The sequence below is a fragment of the Megalopta genalis genome, chromosome 7, assembly GCF_051020955.1.
Source record: "Megalopta genalis isolate 19385.01 chromosome 7, iyMegGena1_principal, whole genome shotgun sequence".
NCBI lineage: Eukaryota > Metazoa > Arthropoda > Insecta > Hymenoptera > Halictidae > Megalopta > Megalopta genalis.
The window spans coordinates 1,158,221-1,184,477 of NC_135019.1; the positions used below are offsets into that span (position 1 = coordinate 1,158,221).

Here is a 26,257-nt window from a genome sequence, read left to right on the forward strand (position 1 = left end):
TTTCGTGGACGCCGTCTCCGTCCCCGAATTAGGGTTAATGCGTACAAGGCGGACACTTATGTTAATTATTCTTGGTACAAATAAGATTGCATGTCGACCGGCTATTAAAACCGGTAATAGTCAAAGGGCACGTAACATTTTATGCGCCCTTTCGCTTTCCTTTTACCGGGAACGTCCACTTTTCCTCTCTCCCATACAACTAAGCGCGTCAAATATTTTAAAGGGTGATTCCAGAAATCAATCTAAGACGCAAACAAAAGAGATTACAATTCCACTGTAACAACTATCTACGTAGAATCATCCTCCAACGTTCGAACGGCAAACACTTTCGATAAAAACATAATTAAGTCTGTTTGACATTTATTAATCTTTTCGTACGTATTTTTCAAGGTACAGTAAAATTCTCTCTCTAAATGATCTTCAGCTTGTACACAAAAATATTTTGGGAGGGGGAAAATAATTGCTAACAATTATAAAAACGAGGCGCGAGGGCTCGAATAGTCGTGTCACTTCTTCCTGAATTGTCCATTTTTTTAATAAGGTGAGGGACAATTGGGGAGAATTTGCTGCATTTCAATGCAATGTCTACAAACACCAAAAAATACTCGCAGATAGTTATTTGGCTATATTTTTGTCAATATGCAATCGAATGATTGTATGTCTTCCCAAATTGTCCATTTCTGTTTACTGAAGTTGAACGAAAATTAAGGAGAATTTGCTGTGCTTCGAATTTCGCGTCGAACTTCCAGAAAATATTTCTAAAATACAGCCGGTTACACGTGCTGTCGTCTCGAAGTCTTGCCAAAAATATTTTGGGAGGAGGAAAATAATTATAGGAAGAGAACATACTATTATTCGAGCTCGTTTCTATAGTCGCCGATTGCCAGCAATTATAAAAACGTGGCGCAAGAGCTCGAATAATCGTATCTTTTCAAATTGTCCATTTCTGTTTACTGAAGCTGAACGAAAATTAAGGAGAATTTGCTGTGCTTCGAATTTTTGACGTCGAACTTCCAGAAAATATTTCTAAAATACAGCCGGTTGCACGAGCTGCCGTCTCAAAGTCTTGCCAAAAATATTTTGGGAGGAGGAAAATAATTATAGGAAGAGAACATACTATTATTCGAGCTTCGCGGCTCGTTTTTATAGTCGCCGATTGCCAGCAATTAAAAAAACGAAGCGCAAGAGCTCGAATAATCGAATCTCTTCCGAAATTGTCCATTTCTGTTTACCGAAGTTGAATGAAAATTAAGGAGAATTTGCTGTGCTTCGAATTTCGCGTCGAACTTCCAGAAAATATTTCTAAAATGCAGCCGGTTACCCGAGCTGCCGCCTCGAAGTCTTGCACTCGGTGTCGTGGATTTCAACGGAACTAATAAACTCGTTCGGGCTTTGCCGACATTGCTTGTTTAATCTTCGGATAGCTGTCCATAATAATCGTTTCTTTATATTCGTAACAACGATCGGTCAATACGAAGCTCGTGATAGGGCGTGCGATAGTGTTTGCACGGTAGCCATTACCACCGGTGCGACACGTGTTGATTTTGCGTACCTGTCGCACTTACGAGCAATTTCGAGCAATTACTTTTTACCACGTCGTTCATTCTCGCGAAACGCTGCTCCTTGTTTGTCCTTCGTCGGTATTAGGGTCGGCGAAGCTGCTTATCGATGACGTACGCGCGCGCCTAAACGAACACACACAGAGATCGATCGCGGCGGATGCTTTCATTCGATGTCAGCTGGACGCTATCTCGGATCTCGTCCGAAGCCGTAAACGATTGTAAGTACACTTGTCAACTTTGATGCTTAACCTCGCCTAGGACATTCGTCGCGTGTATTTCATTCTAATTTGGTGAAATGCATAATCGTCTGCATACGCGCATATTATTTCTTTTTCAATTGTTCGTGTTATTTGGCTATATTTGTCAATATGCAATCGAATGATCGTATCTCTTCCCAAATTGTCCATTTCTGTTTACACAAGCTGAATGAAAATTAACTCCTTAACTTAATTAAACCCTTAATAAAATTAACCCCTTAATAATCGTCTGCATACGCGCATATTATTTCTTTCTCAATTGTTCGTGTTATTTGGCTATATTTGTCAATAGGCAATCGAATGATCGTATCTCTTCCCGAATTGTCCACTTCTGTTTACAAGCTGAATGAAAATTAACCCCTTAACTTGTACGCTCGAGTTAATTCGAGCGCGTTGAACAGGCCAAACTGTGCACACTCGAGATAATTCGAGCGGCGTTGTATTTTATGCTGTCGTTCAACACGCAGTGTTCGCAATTATTTTGATCCGCCTTTTTCTTTCTGTTCGGTTGCACGAAAATCATCACGGTTTTTCCGTCGTTTTCAACTCGATCGTTTTAGATTACATTGCTGTTGGAATGTGTGCTCGTGTAGCGTTGTAAATCGCATCTGCTGTAAGTAATCTACAGTAAGCGCATGGAAGATTTTCGCCAAGAAACGGTTCAAAACGCCGTTGAAAATTTAATTCGACATATTCGGAATACGATTTTATCGGATCGGGCAGATTTGTTGGCAATATTATGTAAATATCGAAGGTTCTTATTCGAATTTACCAAATATCTTCCTTTAACCCTTTCAGCGCCAACCAAAGTCGTGTGTGCGTTCGATCGAAAAATGCCAGACCCGGTTAATGAAGTTTGCTAACGTTGCGGAAAGAAATAGTAAACATTTTGAGAAACCGGACAATTGGAAAATTGTAATAAGGAACATAAATTAAGAAGTAAAACTGTTATTTGTTAAAAGTATTAAGACGTCAACATTTTCATTGACGTAGACTGCTCTGATATAACTAAAGAGAAGCTAAAATGTCGGATTTGTTATCTTAGAAGAATTAATCCCCGAAAATGTTCAACTATAGATAAGACTATAGATAATCCCCGAAGATGATCAACATAGACTACTCTGATATAAATGAACTAAAGAGAAGCTAAAATGTCGGATTTGTTATTTTAGAAGAATTAATCCCCGAAGATGTTCAACGATATCGTAACTGGCAAAAATGTCCGAATGGTAAGTGCACCGAAGAATAATCGAAATTTATGGGGAAATGGAGATAGCGGTGCTCGCATCGCGCGTGTTCATCGTTGGATGTCTTCAGTAGAATTGGTTCTACTAGCCAGACCAGAGGAATGTCGGCGATGCGAACGACTCTACGAAGATATATCCAGTCGTGACCCCTAGGGGGCCTTTCCTGCGGCACCCTTCGGTCCCAGTAGATTCGTTTGGGCCCCCCACTACCCCCCAATTCCCACGGGAATTACTTACGAAGGACTAATAGCGATAATTCGCTTCCTAAGTCGATTCTTAACGGTTTCGCAAAAATAAACTGGTTCGTCCACTGCTCGAGAAAGCTCTGTTCCAAAAGTTCCTTTCGTTACCAGCCGACACGAGCTACGAAATTCTTTTCTAAAGAAGGAACATCGAAGAGAATCGATGAGACGATGCGTTTCGTATGCAGCAATTTTATAGATAATCGAGAGATTTTCAACAACCACGACGAGGCAGCTTCGCTTTTTACAGATCTTTTGCTACGTATTCTATTTTATACAAAGAACGCGATCTTCAATTTCGCCTATGAAAGTAATTAGCTCGAAGCAATAAGTATGACGGTCTCGCAACAGATAACGTTGCGTGTTTAATATGTTTGGCGTAGCAAAGGTACTACCTTCTAGTGGTACTCTGTATTATCAGAATACGATTACTTCGAAGTACATTATCTACAATGCCAATTGCAATAGAGTACAACTCTCTCTCTTTAAATTTCTTTTATGGATATTTACTGCTGTTCTCCATTTTGACATAAATGTCGCGGCACCGAAGATAGCATTTGAGTTACGATTACAGTGAATTCTCCCCAATTTTTCTTCAGCTCGCAAACAGAACTGGACAATTTGTGGAGAGGAGACACGATTATTCGAGCCTTGCGATTACGATTATAAAGCTTACAGTTATAAAAACCAGGCTTGCAATCATAAAAGCGAAATGCGAAGCTCAAATAGTCGTATCTCTTCTTCCGAAATTGTCCATTTTTGTTTACAAGCTGAGGGAAAATTAGGGAAAATTTACTATGCTTTCGCTCTGTCGAATATTCCCAGTGAACGAATGTGTGGTTAAATATTGGGTTGGCAACTAAGTAATTGCCGATTTCAGTTATAGATGTTTCTCATTATAAAATTGTTATTATTATTATTATTATTATTATTATTATGTTATTTTTTATTATCCGTGAATGTTAGCAACTGGACAAATTGAATGCAGCGGTCAAGGAAAAGCGACCAGTATTGGTCAATCGTAAAGGTGTCATTTTCCAGCAGGACAATGCTAGGCCGCACACGTCTTTGTCCACTCGGCAAAAATTGATGGATATTGCTTGGGAATTGATGTTGCACCCACCATATAGCCCTGATCTCATGCCATCGGATTACCACTTATTTCGGTCCCTGGACAACTCCCTTCGTGGTAAAACTTTTAATGACGATGACGCTGTAAAATCTCACTTAACTCAGTTTTTGGCTGAAAAGGATCAGACTTTCTACGAGCGTGGAATTTTCAAGTTGTCAGAGAGACGGCAAAAGGTCATCGAACAAAATGGAAAATACATTATAGATTCGATTCGTGGCATGTGGCCTCCGAATTGCCTTCGGATCGTGGCATGTGGGCTCCGAATTGTCTTCGAATCGTGTCACGTGGTCTCCGAATTGCCTTCGAATCGTGGCAAAAAATTAGAAATAACAAAGTGAAGTCATTGTTTTTATCCTAGCATTACTATATATTAATATAGTACTCTAATATATAGTATACTATAGTATACTATAGTATACTATATATTAATATTATTAATGTACACCGGAATGCGGGCCGCTGCTTTTTTATGCCGACTGCCCCGAATTTCTATAAAAACGAGCCGCGAGGCTCGCATAATCGCGACTTAGTATTCTCGGATCTGCCGGTTTCGATTCCGAGCTCCGAACATTTCAGGGAGAAATTACAATACAACTGATAAAAAGATCTAATAGAAATTCGAAAACCCACGGAAATCTTTCCAAACTTCGTTCCAAGTAAAAAAAATTTTTATTTCATTGAACAAATCGGCAATTACTTAGTTGCCAACCCAATAGCGAACGAATGCTAATGAATCTGCGAATCCATATGTTCACGCGAAATATTCAGTCGCATGCTTTGTAATTGTAAAACGTCGCATCGTTGCGAGCCAGAGAGTCGAATAAAATGTTGTAATTACACCTAATCTTGTTCGATCGTGTTCTCGTATTAATTGAAACGAACCCGACACAGTCTAACGGGCGAAGATGGAAATTCGCTTTCACGGTCGATGTAAAAATCGCTGCAACTTTTACGTTACGCGCAGGGTAATTTTCTAAGCAAATATTCGGTTACGGCTGGCAAATTTCAATTCACGAGCGCGGCGGCGGAGTTCTCCGAAACCGAATCAAGTGGACGGTTATAAATCCGCAATAATTTGCTACACCGAGCCGGCTGGTAAGCCCGTGGTGAAGCCTTCCTACCCCTAAGCTGTTCTTCAATTTCTTCGCTTCTGACCAAGATATACATATAGCTATATCTATATCTATATCTGCCCTCGCGTCGGCGTGGAGCTCAAGAGAGAGGAAAAGAGAGGAGAAGAGAGGAAAAGAGGGAAGAAGGGGGGGGGGAGGGAGGAACGGGGAGAAAAAGAGAGGAGAACGGAGCGGCGGAAAAGAGAAGGAGAGCGAAGGGCGCGAGGGAGAGGGCGGAGGGAGAGGGAGGAAGAGAGCCCGGGAGGACCCTCGACGGGAAAGTAGGAGAAAAAATACAGAATGTCGAGAACTGCCGCGCGTTTACCACTAAAATTTCCAGAAAAATACGAGCAGCTTCCGCGGAAAGAGAGGAGAGCACACCGTGCGGCCGAATGGCGCTAACAACATATGTTGTAAACGTTCGAGAACGAACTTCCGGCCCGCAGGAAGCCAGGAGAAAGATGGGAAGGGCCGGAATGCGCTTTTTCGCAGGATTAAAAATGCTAAATGGTAATTAGTTCCGGGGATAAAAAAGCACTTACAGGATGGGGGAAGCAGCGAACCGCGCACCGGCGTTATTCTAAATGAATGAACAACAGGAAATTGTACGTAACCCTTTTAAGCTTCAACTTCTATCCGCCGCTGGAGATGATCAGTCGGAACTTTTTCTTTTTTCTTTTTCTCTTTTTTTTTTTCGTTTTCGTTGCCATGGAGGAGGGACGACTGCGGTATATCGCGCGCATCGAATCGTTCGGAAAGCTCTGCGGCTTTTTCGAGAACTTCAAGCGTGGCAAGAGACTGTGAAATCGTCTCTCGAGCCCTCCACAGATTTTTCGAAATTCTATTCCCCGGATGGAATTACTAGATCGTGCTGGATCTTTATGGGAAATAAAAATGGTTCGCATCAATTTTACGAAAGAAAAGTTCGAATCGAGGTGCACCTCTTCTTCTTTCGATGCTTTTAGTAAAGTGAAAGTATTGCAACGAGACGTTGTCTTCACTGTTCTGTCTTTCGCTTATCCATTTTTGCCATAAATGCATGAAATCTGCTGTCTAGTAATTATAATTAATAAGATAATACCAAGACTGGTGTGGTGTATGTGTGTGAAACATTTCAAATAACTTCTTGACTAATCAGATTTTTTTTTTAGTGTCGCAATACAATAACTTCTTCTGGAAATACCAATTTTTGGGTTGCTGCGAATTTCCCTGTGCTAGTCCTACGCCTATGTAATTTATTGCTACGTCGATGCTAACCGTCGAATCGTATCATGTGGTCTCCGAATTGCCTTCGAATCGTGGCATATGGCCTCCGAATTGCTTTCAAATCGTGGCATATGGCCTCCAAATTTCCTTCGAATTGCTTTCAAATTGCTTTCAAATCGCTTTCAAATCGCTTTCAAATCGTGTCATGTGGTCTTCGAATTGCCTTCGAATCGTGACATATGGCCTCCGAATTGTCTTCGAATCGTGGCATGTGGCCTCCGAATTGCCTTCGAATCGTGGCAAAAAATTAGAAATAACAAAGTGAAGTCATCGTTTTTATCCTAGCATTACTATATAATCATATTAATGTACACCGGAATGCAGGCCGCTGCTTTTTTATGCCGACTGCCCCGAGTTTCTATAAAAACGAACCGCGACTTAGTATTCTCGGATCTGCCGGTTTCGATTCCAAGCTCCGAAAATTTCTAAGAGAAATTACTGTACAATGCAATTGATAAGAAGATCTAATAAAAATCCGGAAACCCACGGAAATCTTTCCAAACGATCGAATGAAAAAAGGCACCGATCCACCGATCGCGAACGCGTCGAGCGGGCAGGAGCATTTGGAAAACGAAGCATGCGTTCCAGATCAAGAGCCGCGTCTTCTAATCCTCAAACATTACCGAGTCGAATCGATATCAGCCCTTGAACGTCGCGTCTACCCGCTTAATACTGAAATATGAGTATTTAACCATATAGATTAAGGAAATAATAAGTTCGAGATAAGTTAATCCTCGGCAGATAAGGAGAGAAAGAGAGTGTGTCAGCCGCGTCCCCATGTCGGTCGACGTTCTTTCGAGGGGTGAGAGCAACATTGTACGCATGTTGTACAGTATATACGTCAGGCATCGGGGGGTTGCAGAGGCGATACACAGATTCCCAGGGGACTTTTCGAATCGATTCGGGACGGAAATCATTACAGCATATTTGAATGACTATCTTCGAATTTATCTATCTTTTCTCTTCCTCGCTCGATCGTTGCATTCGTGCACTCGTGGACTCGTCGCGAACGACGGCGCGCGCGCTCTCTCTCTCTCTCTCTCTCTCTCTCTCTCTCTCTCTCTCTCTCTCTCTCTCTCGTTTCGCGTTAGCTAATACTATGGAGGAACGTTTTTCATTGATTCGTGATTTCGTAGTCGGCGATCCTGGAACACGTTCGGATCGTTTCCGAGGAATTGTTCGAACGATACTTTCGGACATTTCTCGTCGAAGTTTGCGTCGATTTGCGAAAATCTTTTAAGAAAAGAATAGAACGACAGTTTTAACAAAATTTCATCGTATTTCATGTTAATTGACTCTGCGAGGTTACACTGAAATTTTAATAATAATCTAACGCTCTCATCAATTTATTCCAACATAATTGTAATTATTTAGTTTAGTTTTAGTTTCGATAGAACATTTGAATCATAAAGTCATAAATTATACACTTCAATGTGCTGTAATAAATTTTCACAGAATTCTTTATACGTTCTGAACGTGCAAAAATTACGAGTAAATCATTATTGTGAATTTGACAAATCATTTATATCAGTTTAAATCGACGACACATCGAAGCTAGTAATTTCACTAGAATTTCATTCTTCGCCGCAACGGTTTCATCTTCATGAAACAATTAAAACAAGAAAGAAGCTTTTGCTTTAATCTGGATTTCTCAGACATGATCGTGAAAACATGGATTTGCATAATCCTCGGCTTGGCCGTGCATTATAGTTACAGCACTGCAACGATACGCGTACAAATACTATAAAAGATGTCAGATTTTAAATATAAATTGCGATCCTAATCCTGTAAATCTGGCGGTATAATAAAACGTAACGAAAATTAGATGGAATAAAATTTCTATTTTATTTGAGTCTCAATAAAACTTTCGATAAAAGAATCAGGCTTTTATTCGATTCCAATCGAAGGGTTCCATAGAATAAGGGCGTTCAGGTCAAAATTGTGCCTTGCTTTATTTCATTAACAAAATCTTATTAATCTTATTAATACTGATACGATTATTGTTACGTGTTTTCCATTCAATTATTGCGATTGGAGATTAATAATTTATCGGCGCGTGCAGCGAAGTCTGTAGATTCTAAGAATACGATAAAAGGAAGAAGGAAATTTTCCGAGAATCGTTCGTATCCGTAAAAACCGTTGTCAATCGTTGCCAATTAATGCGCGGTCTAATAATTATAACATAAGTTATGCATCGCAAAAACAGGAGATTCTCGAGATTTGTCATTAATTCGGAATATCGCGATGCCAGGTTTCCCGGGCAATTTTTCTCCGTGACGGTTGAAACCGCGACGGAGTCTTGTTTTTCTTTTTTTCCTTTTTTTTCTTTTTTTGTTCGTTTTCGAGCTTTAATCCAAGGAACCCTTGGCGCTTGTTAATTTAGCAGGACACAGGCGGCTACAGCACGGAATCTGAACACGTCAACCCGGATTTGCTAAACACTTCGTACGAGTTGTTTCGCGAAACTCCATACACGGACAGAGTAAATATATATCGATTCTTCTGTTTGTATGTCTTCCTCTCACTTTGCCAGAATGGAGGAGACGCGTTCAATCGAGGCTTTGATGTATAAATTGCAGCTTTCTCGTTTTCGATCCCACCTCCCCATCTAACTTTCTACTCCCTTTACCGGCACGATTCCTCCATAGAGACGAAAAGGGTATCCCGGCATCTATCACTTCTGCTTTTCTTTTCCTCGTGGACAATCGTTCTCGAGAACTATCCGGGCGTTTACTCTGCTCAAGATTCCGTTTCATTCTTTTACCGATACTTTTGCCTGCTCCAAATTCAGCCACTTACGCCTCTCTCTCTCTCTCTCTCTCTCTCTCTCTCTCTCTCTCTCTCTCTCTCTCGTCTCCGACGGAGCTTAGCGCGGCGAACAATCGTCTCGAAAATAGTCGTCGAATGAATTTTCACTTTTGCGAACGGTTTTCGACGAGACGTGTAGTTATATTAGTTATAAATATCTATCTATCTATCTATAATATATCAAATATAATATATGTATATAATATATATAACATATCTATAATATTTGTCAAATATAATATATGTATATAACATATCTATAATATATCAAATATAATATATATAACATATCTATAATATTTGTCAAATATAATATATATAACATATCTATAATATTTGTCAAATATAATATATATAACATATCTATAATATTTGTCAAATATAATATATATATATATATATATATATAACATATCTATAATATATCAAATATAATATATATAACATATCTATTATATTTATCATAGCTATAATATATTTATAATATTATATCAGTTATATTAGATCATTATATATTCTCAATTTTCGAAATTTTATAGCTTGTACAAACTCTGATATTTACAGGCATTGTTTCATAAAAATAACAGCGATGGAAAAATTAATTTCGCTATTAACCCCTCGCCGTACTTCGACGAGACCGACTCGTCGTGAAAATTTCTAGCAATAACTAAGCATGAATGTTATTCTGTCCTTTAAAATTGTAAGAAAATTCTAACCTCTTGTCATCGATATTTAAACATTCAAGTGAATTCAAGCAGCGCGCAATAAGAATCAATTTTCCTTCCCTTCTAAGAAATTATTGCAATCGAAAAATTTCTAATCGCAGTAACTGCGAACACAATGGTACGTCAAGGGGTTAAAAGTATTCTTTATAGTGACAACGATATGAAAACGTTATTCGTAGTTTTAATGACCCAAATTGGTCCCCGTACTTTGTACTTTTGATTGTTACATTTTATATTAACCGGTACAATTCGTACAAGGCAAAAGCAGTCGGCTTGTTTTATTGATAACTTTAAATTAGAACAGCCACGTCATTGATATGCAACGCGCAGTCATTTTTAATATAAATAACAGTCGCATAAATGGAAACTGTTGATACGATACAAACGATGGAGGCAGAAACGGGTTATAAAATATTTATGTCGCACGTTTTCACGAAATTATTTACAAGGCCGATGATTTCGTTCGAAAGATTATCAACTTTGTGTCGAACAATACGTAATTATTCGAAAGAGCGTCGAATTTATTGTTGATGCATATGGATATTTTTAATATTATTAATTTTTGATTAAGCAATTCCTAGACTACGGATTTTATGTATTTGTAGTAAAAACGAATGAAATACAAAACTGTAAAAACGTGAGTTATATCGCTTTTAATTTATTAAAATGATTAAGATCAGAAATAAATTGCTACGTACGTAGCTTCTGTAATTTTTCAAGTAACCCGGACAATTTTCATTCGACATGAAAATCCGCTATCTACTAATTCGAATATTAATTCGAAAAATTCACAGGATATCAAAGTCATTTAATTAACGACACCGAAATTAGAAAGTGAAAATTTACCGCAGGAAATATCGGTTCAGCTATTTTGTATTCTACAAATTCTAGTAACATTCAATTTGTCCAACATATTACAATAAAAATAAATTTCAAAAACCTAGTTAAAAATTCTAGTGACATTCAATTTGTTCAATATATTACAATAAAAATGAATTTCAAAAACCTGGTTAAAAATTAGTGTCGCGCCCATACGCGACTCACGCGGCCCTGAACGTATTAATTACTATAGATCATGATGTATGCTTTCTCTGTAGAAAAACGTATTGAATTTTCGAGAAACGTTTATTTCGGAAATTCTTCTTCTCAAGAAAAGATCGCCCGTCATTGTTCCCGCAGCGAGTGCCGAAATAAATTTTGCACCGCAGGAACCGTGCGTCTATCGTGCAAGAGATACACTTACTTTCTTGAATTATTTTGTTTCGTGTCGCGACCCCAGGACCTAAGAGCCTATAGGTACCTGCACCATTTTAGGAGATTAAATCATCTTGGGGTTGGTCGGTTACGGAGGTAAGAAGAGCAGTAGGGAGAAGAAAGAGGCGGCTGAGGACGAGGAGGGTTGGGGAAACAGAGAGCTGATGTTAGTTTTAGCTGATTAAATTACTAAGCCGCGATGGCCTTGCGTCGGCAGAGACCGTTCCTCAATTCGCGATCCATTCCTTTTATTAATCGGTTTCGAGTTGTCGTGACGTTGAATAAGTTTCGGAGAGACGAATCACCCAATCCGCGCGTTCTGCACTCTTTAATCGAGCATCCCCCCCGCATCGATTCGCTGCGAATAAACCGCCGACAGTTACGTGTTTCTATTTCTCTAAACACGAGCAAATCGAATTCGGGAAAATTGTACCTCCTAATAAACGCAATAAACGTTTCTGTCGACCGTTCTTCGACCGGTGTATTAACAAAATGAACGACATCGATCGGCGCACGGTTTTAATGCGATGCGTTGTAATATTTTATCGAATACGGTAATTTCTCCCTAATTCGCGCTCAGATTTCGCGCAATAATGAACAATTTGGGAAGAGGAGATACGAATATTCGATTATTTCTCGTTTTTATAGTTTTTGACAATCGGGAACTGTAATAATATATAATATATTAATCGTATCTCTTCTTCCAAAATTGTCCATTTTTGCGCGAAATCCGAGCGCGAATTAGAGAGAAATTACTGTAATAGAAATTTCCAGTACAGTAAAACCTCCCGAATTGTTCCTCAGCTTATAAACAAAAATGGACGATTTGGGAAGAGGAGATACGATTATAGGATTATTTCTCGTTTTTATAGTTTTTGACAATCGGGAACTGTAATAATATATAATATATTAATCGTATCTCTTCTTCCCAAATTGTTCATTTTTGCGCGCGATCTGAGCGCGAATTAGGGAGAAATTACTGTAATAGAAATTTCCAGTACAGTAAATCCTTCCGAATTGTCCCTCAGCTTATAAACAAAAATGGACGATTTGGGAAGAGGAGATACGATTATAGGATTATTTCTCGTTTTTATAGTTTTTGACACTCAGTAACTATAAAAGCGAGCCGCAAGGCTCGAATAATCATATCTCTTCTCCCCAAATTGTTCATTTTTGTGCGCGATCTGAGCGCGAATTAGGGAGAAGTTACTGTAATAGAAATTTCCAGTACAGTAAATCCTCCCGAATTGTCCCTCAGCTTATAAACAAAATTGACGATTTGGGAAGAGGAGAAATTATTGTATCTGACAAGTTATTATCGGTGGACGAGATGCGCAAAATTTATCTTCTGTGTTTTCAATGACCAATTTCTTCGCGGAAGTAGACCTTCGCAAAACTAATATACTTTGAAAAATATAGAGTTTTACACTGGAAAAATAGCGCACAAGTATCAATGCTGCAACAATATTGTTAGCAATCTTCAAAGTCTGTGTTAATATTAATTATCGAGACAATGAATTCCATAAAATTACCAAAGTTCTCATTCTTCTCTTTTGTTCAATAGAACTTATAAAATTTTACAGGGGCCTTAATATTCTCGTCCCTTAATATCATTCAAGCATTTTTACTGAAAATTTCATTTGTTCCTTTAATACGAGACAGTTTACATGTCGCAAACCTCTTCACTCTAGCCTTCGATTGAACGACACACGATTATGCCATTATTATGCTTTGTACAGTTAGAATACAGCAGCTATTTTACATTCATCGAGCAGGACTGACTTCAAATTTAAGACAGAAAGAGACGTGTTTTCGATGAACGGGTGAATATAATTAATTCGTCAAGTTCCTTTACATTAGCAAACCCCTTGCACTCGAAGTCAAATCAACGTAAAATTTAAAATAATTTTTCTGACCCACGGTATTTACATTTCACATAACCTGGTGCATATTATACATATGAAATTGAATCTTGCGACTCGTGCAACAGTTATGCTTTTAACAGTCCCCTTCAAATATAAACAAATTCGACTAATAAAATTCTTTTCAACCGTGACGTAACAATTTTTAATAGCGCCTTGGAGTCGTCACTCGAGTGTAAAGGGTTAAAAATCAAACGTTTAAACGTTCATGCCTGCGGATATTCGCGATTATTCTTTTTAATTTAAGCGATCATTCGAGCAATAAGATCGATGCTTTCGATGGAATATTTCTGCGCAGGGGTGGGATGTACAGGGTGTCCCAGGTTTTAATGTTCAAACTTTGTCAGTGTATTCTATGGCACGAAGTAAGAAAAAAATGTTACGTAAACATAGGTCATACAGAGCTTTATTAAGAAGTTGTAACAAAAATTCCGAATAGGAATAGTAATCAACTTGCTGTTACTGCGAGCATTGGCTCGAATAGGTCAGCACATGCCGTGTGTTTATGTAAGCTGTGTTTATTAATACATTTCGAAATGTATTAATAACCGTTGTTGACAATACATGATTGACATCGATCAAAGATCTTTTTTTATTTTTTATTTTTTTTTTTAGTTGATTACTATTCCTATTCTGAATTTTTGTTATAACTTCTTAATAAAGCTCTATACGACCTACGTTTACATAACATTTTTTTCTTACTTCGTGCCATAGAATATACCGACAAAGCTTGAACATTAAAACCTGGGTCACCCTGTATAGTAGGCGCGAAACGCGACTCTCGTGCCCGTAGGAATGAGTTCGAACCGAAAAGAACACCCCCGGCCGCATAAAGGACTTATCGCGGCCGTGATCGGCTCGTGTATTTGCGTTTGCTCGAAGGTTATGATCCGTCTTTGCTCCGCTATCGCTGCACAAGGATCTACGGTCCTGTGTACAGGGTCACAACACGTGGTTCGCGGACCGTGCGCAGGGTTCGCCACGTGGCGCAGATAACAGGATGGAGCAGACGCGCGACGGTGGTTGCTATCCCGGAGGGGTAGGAATCAACCCCCCGGAAAATTAAGTGCTTGTAGCTCAGATGATAACAGCGGTAGGAACGCGTCACTGCGTCTACTCGCCGAGAGTTTCCTACCACCACGGAAATGCCAGCCAGAACGAAACGAACGCGCCGCGCCGCGCCGGCTGCCGGATTGATTGCGCTCGGAAATTCTTTGTCCGGATTGTTGTTAATAATTCCACACCGTCTACGATATTGTATTCGTTGTACAGTGATGTCTCTCTAATTGACGCTCAGATTGTCCAGAAAAATGAACAATTTGGGAAGAGAAGATACGATTATTTTTATAGTCGTTGACAATTTGTAATTATAATATAATAATAATATAATAATATAATAATTTTATATATGTAATGTATAATATAATATATAATATATATAATATGTAATGTATAATATAATATATAATATATATAATATATAATATAATAATATATATAATATATAATATTAATATAATAATATAATAATATATTAATGTTTGTGGACAATCTGAGCGTCAATTGGAGAGGCATTATTGTAATTAGACCGCGGATATCTCGTTGCGCTAAATTAAAATTGTCTGCATCCGTTGGATAAAACGGAAGCTAAATGGACAATTATTTTCTCTGTTAATCGTTCCAGTAGGTTGCGAATAATGTACCAGTAATGTTAAATGATTCTATCGTTTCTTTTTTTTTCTTTTTTTCGTCCACTTATTTTTGTTACAAAACCATAGAATTCGCGGTCCAGTTATAACATACGTTGTAATACGTTATAACTATTAGACCGCGCGTTGTTGTGCGAAATAAAAATTGTCCACATCGATTGCAAGGAATAGAAACTAAATTATTTTACTGATTTACTATTTTACTAACGATTTTGAATTGAAATGCTACACATTTTTGCTATAAATGCATAAAAGCCGCAGTCTAATTTTATAATTAGACTTTTATTATGTTAAGCATATTTGCACTCGAGTGGCGACTCTGAGGCACCGCTAAAATTGTTATATCGCGTCGCAAGATAATTTTTACATTATTCGCATTCATATATTTTCGATTCGTTCAATTTATTGTCACTAATCGTGGTTAAATAAGTACATTAAATGGCGACGGAACAGTGGAGAAACGACGAACGTAATCGAGATGCGAAGTCTCTTTGAAATCTTTGTTAAAAGACTGACTCGATAGCACACAGTAAACGATCAAATTAACTCCATTATTATACATAATTATAAATATTGCTACTCACTTGTTTCGTCGCCGAGTCGATCAGCCTAACGTAGATATCTTGCACCTGTCTGACACCTGTAACAAAAATAACGAATAGAATAAATGAATTTGTTTTTACATACATTTTTACAGTATAATCTCTTGCTTCGTGATTTGTTTCTACGAGGCTGCCGATAATTATGGCATCGACAATATTGAAAATTCTTTTCTTTTGTACGATCCTTGTCGATCCTTCTCTCAAATTCTACTCAAACGAAGTACAGTAAATTCTCCCTAATTTTCCTTCAACTTGTTAATGAAAATATACAATTTGTAAATGCGATTATTCGAGCCTTGCACCTCGTTTTTATAATCGTTGGCTCGAATAATCGTATCTCCACTTCCCAAATTGTCCATTTTGGTTCAAAAGCTGAAGAAAAATTAGAGAGAATTTGCTGCAATTATTGTCAGCGTTGCGTCGTTTTATCCTCGATTAGAATCTTGTCTGATCTAAGAAAAATCTGTCGAATAGGCTAATGTTAACGCAGCGTTTGCCTCGGTTCGCTGAACCGAGATGGTATCGGCCCTTTTTTTTCCCCCGGTTAATATAAAGACAAACGCTACTCTTTATTCAATTTAGCCAGCGAGTTTTTCAGTAATCCGGTAAGAAGGCCCATTAAGTTAAGAACGTTGCGCGCAGGCATTTGCGACGGATGTGCATGGAATACGACGAATACGGAAACGAGTCCAAATTCTGACAAGTTGGGCGCCGCTGAAAGGGACTGTCCCAGAAAAACTTACATATTAAGGAGCATTTAAGGTGGACGGCGAGGCAGGCGGCCCGATCGCATCCCCCGGGGACGTATGCACAATCTCCGTGGTTTTTGCATGGGAGCACCGCGTATACTTTGTACGATCGAGTACCGACTGCACCGAGGAGATCGCTATGCAACGAACCACCGCGCCGCGGTAGGAACGCAAATTCTTGTACGTGTAGTGCGTTAATTATTTTTGCGACTTTTGCCACCGGAAACCCGTCGTCCGCTTCGCGGAATCGAGCAGCCCCTCCGATCTATATCACCTTCGTCAAAATCGAAGTTGCAACTACGTTATATTCGATTGGCAACTAAGTAATTGCCGATTTGTTCAATGAAATAAAAATTTTTTTTTTACTTGGAACGAAGTTTAATCTCTAATGTATTTTCCATTTTGTTCGACGACCTTTTGCCATCTCTCCGACAACTTGAAAATTCCACGCTCGTAGAAAGTCTGATCCTTTTCGGCCAAAAACTGAGTTAAGTGAGATTTTACAGCGTCATCGTCATTCAAAGTTTTACCACGAAGGGAGTTATCCAGGGATCGAAATAAGTGGTAATCCGATGGCGCGAGATCAGGGCTATATGGTGGGTGTAACATCGATTCCCAACCAATATCCATCAATTTTTGCCGAGTGTACAAAGACGTGTGCGGCCTAGCATTGTCCTGCTGGAAAATGACACCTTTACGATTGACCAATTCTGCTCTCTTTTCCCTGACCGCTGCATTCAATTTGTCCAGTTGCTAACATTTACGGATAATAAAAAATAACATAATAATAATAATAATAATAATAATAATAATAATAATAATTTTATAATATAACATTTACGAATATCATAAAAATGGGAGTGAGAGACATCTATAACTGAAATCGGCAATTACTTAGTTGCCAATACTTCTGATAACAAGTATTCCGTTAAACAATATTTTAACGTTTATCGTTATTCGACCGCGAATAGTTTCGCGCGAAACGAGAATCGAACCCAGCTTCGATCGCGACAAGCGTTCAATAAAATTGATAAAGCGTGACTGATTTAAGCGTTAAATAACATTGATCTCCGTTCTCAATATTTTTAATCGGTTCGAAATAATCGAACATCCGTGCATTTGCTCCGTTGCATTCGACCTATTTATTTTTCTCGTAAATTCGTCGCATCCGTGGTCCGATTATAAATTATTCGTACATTTATTCGACGCGAGAGTTATTATTGATTTTCGTAGTTAATATTATTAATCGTCGGTTTAATTCGCTTAGAAACACGATTTTATTCGTATTCGAATAAGCACCTTTTTTGCGACTGATCGTTGCACAACAGCGTCTGTGCGAGTGAATTTACAAAAAACAAAGTCTAAAAATATAGGTAGAATTTTTTCTTTCTCTCGCATAAGCTCTATCTGTTTTGTTTATTGCATCGTTTGCATCACTGTTTCTAGAAGGGGCGACAATTGACCGGTGTTCCGTAATGAGTACTTCGTTACCTCTGTCAAATCAGCACTTTTCTAAAAAAAAATGCTCGCCGACAGTAACAGGCTATTTTTCTGAACGACGAGGATTCTCGATGTGGCGCACGATAGCGGGGGTTTATTGGCTAGAGCAGGCAATTCTATCGCGCGATCATCTTCCGTATGCATTACCGCATTATTACTATCCGTTATCGGCAGGCGAACTATGTTCGATGTGTACCGGGAGAGAGCCCGGTAGCGTCGTGGCAAGTTTTCGAAACCGTTCGCCTGCCTTCCACAGGGAGCACCAGGTAATCCCGGGGTGTATTTTGGACAGACACCCCCGTGGCTTCCGGCCTCGCGTATCCGGTAAGCCAAGTAATCCCGACATAAGACTCCCAGGCGTGGTGGCTACTATAGGCCAGACTCACGCCGCATAACGTTACCGTGGATTACGATACTCCGCCCGAAACTAACTCACAAATTACCTCGAGAAACCGTCGCGGCTTTACCGGAAGATACTCGCTTGCCCCGACGGTTTCTCGCTCTCTCTCTCTCTCTCATCCTCTCTCTCTTTCTCTCTCCACTTCGTCGGATAGTGCCGATATCAGCGTTTCTTACGTACCTATGCGCTATTCAAGTATGTTATGAGAAATGTTAATTCTCTCAACGTTGAAGCATTAAAGCACTCGTTTAAATGCAATTCCTTTTTAGGGAAGAATAAGAAAACAAGCTTTCGCTCATTACGAAACAATAATTAACCCTTAGCGCTCCGAAGGCTCCGAATTTGTTCCATAACTTCGAAGGCTCCGCTGCGGAGCCAAATTTTTTACCATACGTTATCGTCGGCGTTAGCAATTCTTATCTGTAGTTAAAACGTGCTAAGTCTGTACCATTACGATTAAACCATTTTTTCACCTTTTCTATGGTTAGCAACATGGAGAAAAATAAATATTACGATTAGAATTTAGAGCCGAGCGATACCGAAGACGTATTTGATTTTGAAGAGTTCAAAGACATTGTGGATGACAATGTTGGTTATGATTCTGACACTTCGAGTGGTAGTAGTGAAATTATACTACCAGAGAGACGAAGAATGAGAATTATTGAAAGCGAAAGCGAAGATTCGTTACAAGACTTGGACGAATGGCGCGATGTTACGGAAGAATTACATATTCCAGATAGAATACCTTTTAGCGTATTGCCACAGGTCGTTGGACCACAAGTTCCTACAAACATCGAACAGCCGATACAATATTTTAAATTATTTCTCACGGACGAATTGGTAAACGAAATTATAAAGGAAACCAACGATTACGCAGAAAATGTTCTAAACTTGAAAGAAATATCTGGTAACTCTATTTGACAAAGCGAATACTGTGACACTTGTCCAAGTAAACCCAGAATACACACGGGAGATTGTTACCAAAGATATCGCACCATGGTGAATTACAGAATTTAAAATTGATCTTTTATTTACAATAGGAAAATGTATATTTATAAAATAAATAAAATCAAATGCATTCGCAAGGACGTGTAATCTTTTCCGCTGAAAATAAGACTTCCTTCATCTCGGGCGCTCCGCTCCAAAAATGCGCCGAAGTTGCTGGTAGGCAGTACTCGAGAAACGCGCGGAACGCTAAGGGTTGGATGGTTATGTCAAGTTGTTCCGTGATGAAAAAAGTATAAATAACGTAGCTCTTGTACCCGATGAAAAGCAAAGAAATAGATCAGATAAAATGGCGAGCAAAATATTTGATTGGTCACAGGCTAATCGTTCGATCGAACGTTTCAATATTTTCTCGGTGTCAAAGAAGTGAGAAACGCGCGGAGCGCTAAGGGTTAAAAAGGTTGAGATTATTGTATTGTATATGAGAGTATTGTATCTGCACGTACAGAAAATTCTCCCGAATCGACGCGCGGATTGTATACGAAAATGGACATTTGGACAAATTGTATACAAGAATGAACAAATAGTCACAATTTGAAAAGAGGAGATACGATTATTTGCAGCTCATTTTTATAGTTACCGATTTCCAACAACTATAAAAATGTACATCGATTCTCAAAAGAGCATCAACCCTTTGCGCTGCAACAAAGAATCGTGACGATCTATTTCGTGCATGATCTATTAAATAAGAATATCGTTCGACTCTTCCAAATTCTAGGAACGAAAGTGCACGATGCAGCGCATGACTCTCGATCGATTAGGGAGATTCGTAAAGACGAAGAGGCGTTAAACGAGGCGGCCGTGAAAGAAATTATAGCGCAAAAAGTGAATCGATCCGATGTACATATTAGTATAGCAAGTGCCTGGCACACCAGGATCAACGGGAAGTTAGAAAATTCGGGGAACGTTGCTCCGACGATAATTGCCGACGAAGAATAATTACGAACGTTGGTTCGAACGAGTGGAAACGTTTGATAGAGACGACTCTAATAGAAGACGGTTGTATAGGAGAATATAACGGCTCGTAATAAGAGCCGCGCTGATTAAGGAACCCGATCGAACGAATCAAATGGGTGGTGTCTGGTTCTTCTCGATGTGTTTTTGTACATAGAGAAGTCGGTTGCCTAGTTATGCTAATGCGAGCGGACCTATCTGCCTGTTCTCAGCGGGACTTGGCACGCGATGCCGCTTCTTACGCGGCTTCTTCTCGATCTTTTGCCTTTATTGTCGTAGCTCCGAGCATGATCGCGAGTCGCCGCGATGCCTGTGATAAATGTACGCGCGTTCACGTGGTACGTCACAGCCTCGTGCTGGTAATCGTGTGCTCCCTTAAGATGCATCGGCGCACTTGCATAAATGAATTCATTTGTTCGAACCCGCTGATTTTATACCGTCCCGTTTACATACCGATCCGCCGAACAGAAACACGGAGACGATCTTCGTTATCCGATTGAACCGGATGCACGCTTTAGATTCATCGCTGTTTGCGCGGAGATTCGATGCGCGCCGAACATCGTAAGTAGACGGAAAGCAAACGTTTGTATTCGTAAAACGGGAAATTTCTTCTGGCAATAATTAAACGATAGCGTCATTATTGTCCGTCGATATATTCGCGTACGCTCGTTCGGAATCTTCGCGACGAGCTTCGCGATCTATAGTAAATTCTGCCCAATTGTCCGTCAGCTTGCAGACAAAAATGGACAATTTGGGAAGAGGAGATTCGATCGTTCCAGTCTCGCGGATTGTTTTTATAGTTGCCGATTGTCGACGATTATAAGAACGAGGTGCGAGGCTCGAATAATCGCAAAATTTTCAAATTGTTCATTTTTGTTGCGAATTTCCTGCATTTCGAAGTTGTCCAACGACCCGGAAAAATGCTGCGACTTATTGCACTTGGTTGCAGATCGTCGTAGCAATCGCAATTATTCAATATATGCAGTCATTCATTCATTGCTTCTACAAAATAGTACGCTTGTCTAGATAATAATTGTAGATAATAATTAAAGTAGGTTGTAATTCAACTGTCTGTAACATCACAATTTTTTAATCCCTCAATATTTCTCATTATGTATTTCGTATTAGTCTGACTCACCCTGTCGTTTTACTTTCAATCATCGTTCGATTAACGCTAGATTTACGAAACTCGTGAAAACGACAGGTCACTAATTTTTTAATTTACGATTACTCGTATCGTAAAGATACATTCACGAGTTATTTATTCAATTTATATGGCAAATGGCAAATGTGGCAAATGTTACCATAACACTTGTTAAAAATCGTATCAAATGTCTTATTGTTACTTTTATAAACTAGTATAAAACAGTTGTTTTTCGTGCTCCGTAAATTTAGCGTTAACCCTTTACTGCCGAAAAAAACCTTTCAAAATTCTCCGAAGTCGATCTTTTCGAAACACCTTACGAACGCCGTAGTCTAAAAATTGTCAAATAAAGTTCCACGATCCCGCTCCGTCTCGAACCTTATTCGACGATTAACGCTCGTCGATACGCTCGTTAAAAACTCGCAGCCAGCGGAGCAGACGTCGTCGCTTTGAAACGAGCACCGACCGGACATGTAAACTCGCCCGGCTCCCGAGTGCCCGTGTGTAATAGCCTCGTCGAGCGGCGATGACGGTCCATCAAGATTCCGGGCAGACACCCGGTCTCGGTAAACCGCTAAAAAGCTCAGGAACTTTCGGTGCTCTCCGATCGCAACAGAGACATATTTTATGTCACTGGCCCCGGCGCGCCGGCAAAAAGGACCGAAGCTTCCGTCCCGCGAAGAACCGGGAGAAACGGGAGTGCGTGAACGAAGCAGGGAAACGACAAGTGCGGCGAACGGGGGCCCCGGGGCCGAAGAAGTCGATGATCTAGAGGTGGTCCCCGGGAACAGACCCCCCAAAAACGTGGCCGCATTATGATCATATTAAAAAGCCGCAAGGCGCTATCTGCCGGGTCTCGTTCCAACGGTTTTTCATCCCGTGCATGTCAGGGAACAAGATCGGGCTCCGCGGTGTTTTCTTCATCGGGATTTTTTGCCCGGTTCTCGTGGCTCTTTCTCCCGACTATCTCTTCTCCTCATTTCTTTTCCGTTCTCTCTCTCTTACCCCGCTCCCTCCCCGCCGCTTCGCCCTCTCCGCTCACCCTCCCTTTCTCTTTTCTTCGGCCTGTACAGACACAGGGCACAGCGGAGGCCTTCTTGCCGGCCGCCGCGCCGCTCCGTTTCGAGCCGATCAATCAATGCGGGATTTTTGCGTTGGCAGAACTGACTGAGAAGGGCCGCCCCTGCCATCTACGGATACTAAAACGTGTTGCCAACATCGCAAACAAGAAATAACTAACTGTTGCAAACTACGGAATACCTGCGGGTGCACCTCCGGGATCGTAAATCCCCCGTTCTCGCTCCGACTTTCGTCGCGACCGCGGAAGAAGCTCACGCTTGTCGAAGATGCTCCCGGGAGCACCCCTATGTCCGGTTACCGTCTCTCCATCTGCCTTCCTCGATGCCACGTAATTTCGCCCGTCCTCCTCTTTTCGACAGCACCGAACAAACACCGCTGGCTAAGGTTCCGCCTGACAGATTTGTGTATTGCCGGATGATTCGACGCGAAATCCTCGAACGCCGACTTACCGCGCCGTTTCGACGTTTCGGAACGTACCGTGCTTGTCCGTGGACCGAATGTCGTGATTTCGTGCGAAACTCGGGACGGACGATGGAGATTCTTAACGGTTTGCGTCGGGGAACAACGGAGGCGGCCGAGATTCTGTCGCTGCGTTTTTCTCTCATTCTGTCGATGCTTCGATGCATGTTCTAGCACGAAATTGTCGAGGTACGAATTTCAGAGGGTGGAAATACGATTTTAACACTTCTACGAGCTGGTATCTACAGTAATGTCTCCCTTACTGACACTCGGGTTGTCCACTAAAATGGATAATTTGAGAAGAGGAGATTTTTCTAGCCTTGAGGCTCGTTTTTATAATTGTGAACAATTTGTAACTCTAAAAATAAACCGCAAGGCTCGAATAATCGTATCTCCTCTTCCCAAATTGTCCACTTTCGTTTCTAAGCTTAGCGTCAATTAGGGAGACATTACTGTACGTCCCGCGCTGTAGTAAATTCTCTCGAATTGACGCTCAGATTGTCCACTAAAATGGATAATTTGGGAAGTGGAGATACGGTTGTTCGAGCTTTGCGGCTCGTTTTTATAATTGTGGACAATTTATAACTATAAAAGTAAACCACAAGGCTCGAATAATCGCATTTCCTCTTCCTAAATCGTCCATTTTTGTGGACAATCTGAGCGTCAATTAGAGAGACATTACTATATTCTGGACTTCGACATTAGAAAAATTCATTTCTTTTGACTGCATTTTCCTCGAATATACAGGATGTCCCAAAAATGTCTCGCAATCCGAAAGCAGGGGATTCCTGAGGTGATTCGAAGCAACTTTTTCCTTAGCGAAAATGCAATTCGCGGCTTCGTTTACGAGTTATTAACGAAAAACAGTGACCAATCAGAGGCGAGATCACTTGACGCGAGACGGCCGAGCCAATGAGCGGAACTGGGCTCCGCGCACTCGTTGGCTGAGCCGCCGCGCGCCAGCCGAGCTCGCTTCTTATTGGTCAGTGTTTTTTGTTAATAACTCGTAAACGAAGGCTCGGAGAACATTTTCGCAAAGGAAAAAGTTGCTTCGAATGACCTCAGGAACCTCCCATTTACGGATTGCGAGACATTTTGTAGAAATAATGAAATTGTAGAAGCTACGATTATGTACAGTGAATTCTCTCCAATTGTCCCTCAGCTTGTAAATAAAAGTGAACAATTTGGGAAGAGCAGATACGATTATTCGAGCCTCGCGGCTCGACTTTTTATAATCGTGGACAATTTGTAACTATAAAAATAAACCGCAAGTCTCGAATGATCGTATCGCCTCTTCCCAAATTTTCCACTTTCGTGCGCAATCTGGGCGCCAATTAGAGAGACATTACTGTACCCTTTAAAGAAAATGGTCGTTTCAATTTGCAATTTCGATCGTGGAACATTTCGGACGGCCGCCCGCGGCGCCCGCGATAATAAAAATAATTTAAAAATTCATAGACAGATGTATCCGATGAGTCAGAATTAATATCACCAGTTTATTACTCACCGTTGGAGTAGAGCAGATGCAAGCTGTATTGGATTCCATTGTTCGTTTTTTGGCCTTCGGACTCCTGAAAGCAAACATACAACGTTTACGATTTTCTACGATTCAATGTATTTTTATTTGTTCGTTTATTTGCCTACGTATTGTTAAAAAATACTCGTCTACGTAGGCATTATACAGAAACGAATGTTTAGGTGAATTCGAATACATTTCTGTCGATTTTCGAAGATATATTTTTTAATGAATTTCTTCGAAATTTAGACTTAGAGTTAAATAATTTGATCAAGTTTTTGAAGAGTTCGGTTAAAATAGATGAACACATCACTGTAAAAAAGTTAGCACTGTTTGTAGCTTAACATTTAATTTCAGCCTCCATAAATTGCAAGCAGAAGAGTTCGATTCATGCTAAAATCTGCAGTTTGTTGCTTATCGATCGCGAAAGAACAAACTTTGCCATATCGACATTACGTCCACGTATTTAGCCTCCGAAGTTGCAAATAAATAATTTCTCTTTCCTCAATGTTTAAGACTTCCTTGAACGGTCAAATTTTCTAAATAAGATATTAGTTACTCTATCGATCCAACGATTATTGTAATTCCTAAGAAATTCGCTAATTTCATTTAATAATCGTTCTAGCATCACGAGAAAAGCTCCGATCGCGCGGCTGAATTTTCTGTTGCAGTTAACATAAACGTTTCCTTCTTACTTGTAAACCGATATCGAGGATCGATCGAGAAAATCTTGGGAGCCGAAATTAGATTTCCCGAAGACCGGCGCGGCGAGGCGACGACGGCTTTTACGCCGGCGAAACATCGAGCCGGCGACACATTATTTCATTAGGCTGATATAAGCGAAACTGAACGTTGAATCTCGTTAATCTCGCTAAATTTCGTGCTCCGCTTAAATCGGTTCAAATGAGCGGGACGCGAAGGAACGGAGAGAGCCGCCGCCCCCGCGCGTTCTTCGCGCCCCGTTCTATTTTAATTAAGTGCACCGTGACGTAACTCTCGCGCTCGGCCTGTGCTCCACCTCACGCTAATTATTAATTTCTTGATGTGCCGGTAAGAGCCGTGCCATTACGTATGGCGTGCGATGCATAATTATCATGCTGCCCTGTTGACGAGTCATGCGTGCATCGCGCCATATGCCGCGACCACGGTAATGCATTTTCAACTACCTATCTCTGGAACACCTACGACTGGAACACCCCCCGGTCGAACACGACTTTCAGCCTTGCATACGATCTTCGGTACCGGTCGCATCGATTTTACGCGAAATTAACGTAATTAGCCCGGCCGATACCGTTGCTGGTGGAAATTCAGTCCCGCTGGATTTTTATATAACGGCGTTTCGCCCATCGATTCTGCGATCTCTGCGAAACTAAGATTCACGAGTCAAGATTTATTATCGACGATGTTTTGACAGTAATTAAGGACGGCCAACTTCGTGCGCATTATTATTTTCAGATTTTATCTGTACGGTTTATCTTAATCACGAGGAATCTTCTGTCGAGTGATAGAAATTTTTCATTCATTCCAGTTTTCACAGAATCGATGTATTGTTCATTTATTTATAGTATTAGCTGTATTTCTAGTGTTAGTCTTATTTCTAGTAATTATAGAA

The 26,257-nt window shown here is 40.2% G+C and overlaps 1 protein-coding gene across 4 annotated transcripts in view; it reads right to left on the reverse strand.

Moving 5' to 3' along the window:
• Positions 1-26,257, reverse strand: part of kn (EBF transcription factor knot) — a 166,376-nt gene that overhangs the window by 110,832 nt on the left and 29,287 nt on the right. For all 4 annotated transcript variants that reach the window (XM_033467136.2, XM_033467137.2, XM_033467138.2 and 1 more), the window contains exons 3-4: positions 24,637-24,700; positions 15,821-15,876 (exon numbers count right to left, since the gene is read on the reverse strand). In XM_033467136.2, the coding sequence (XP_033323027.1) occupies positions 15,821-15,876; positions 24,637-24,700 (120 nt within the window). The remainder of the gene's footprint in view (positions 1-15,820; positions 15,877-24,636; positions 24,701-26,257) is intronic.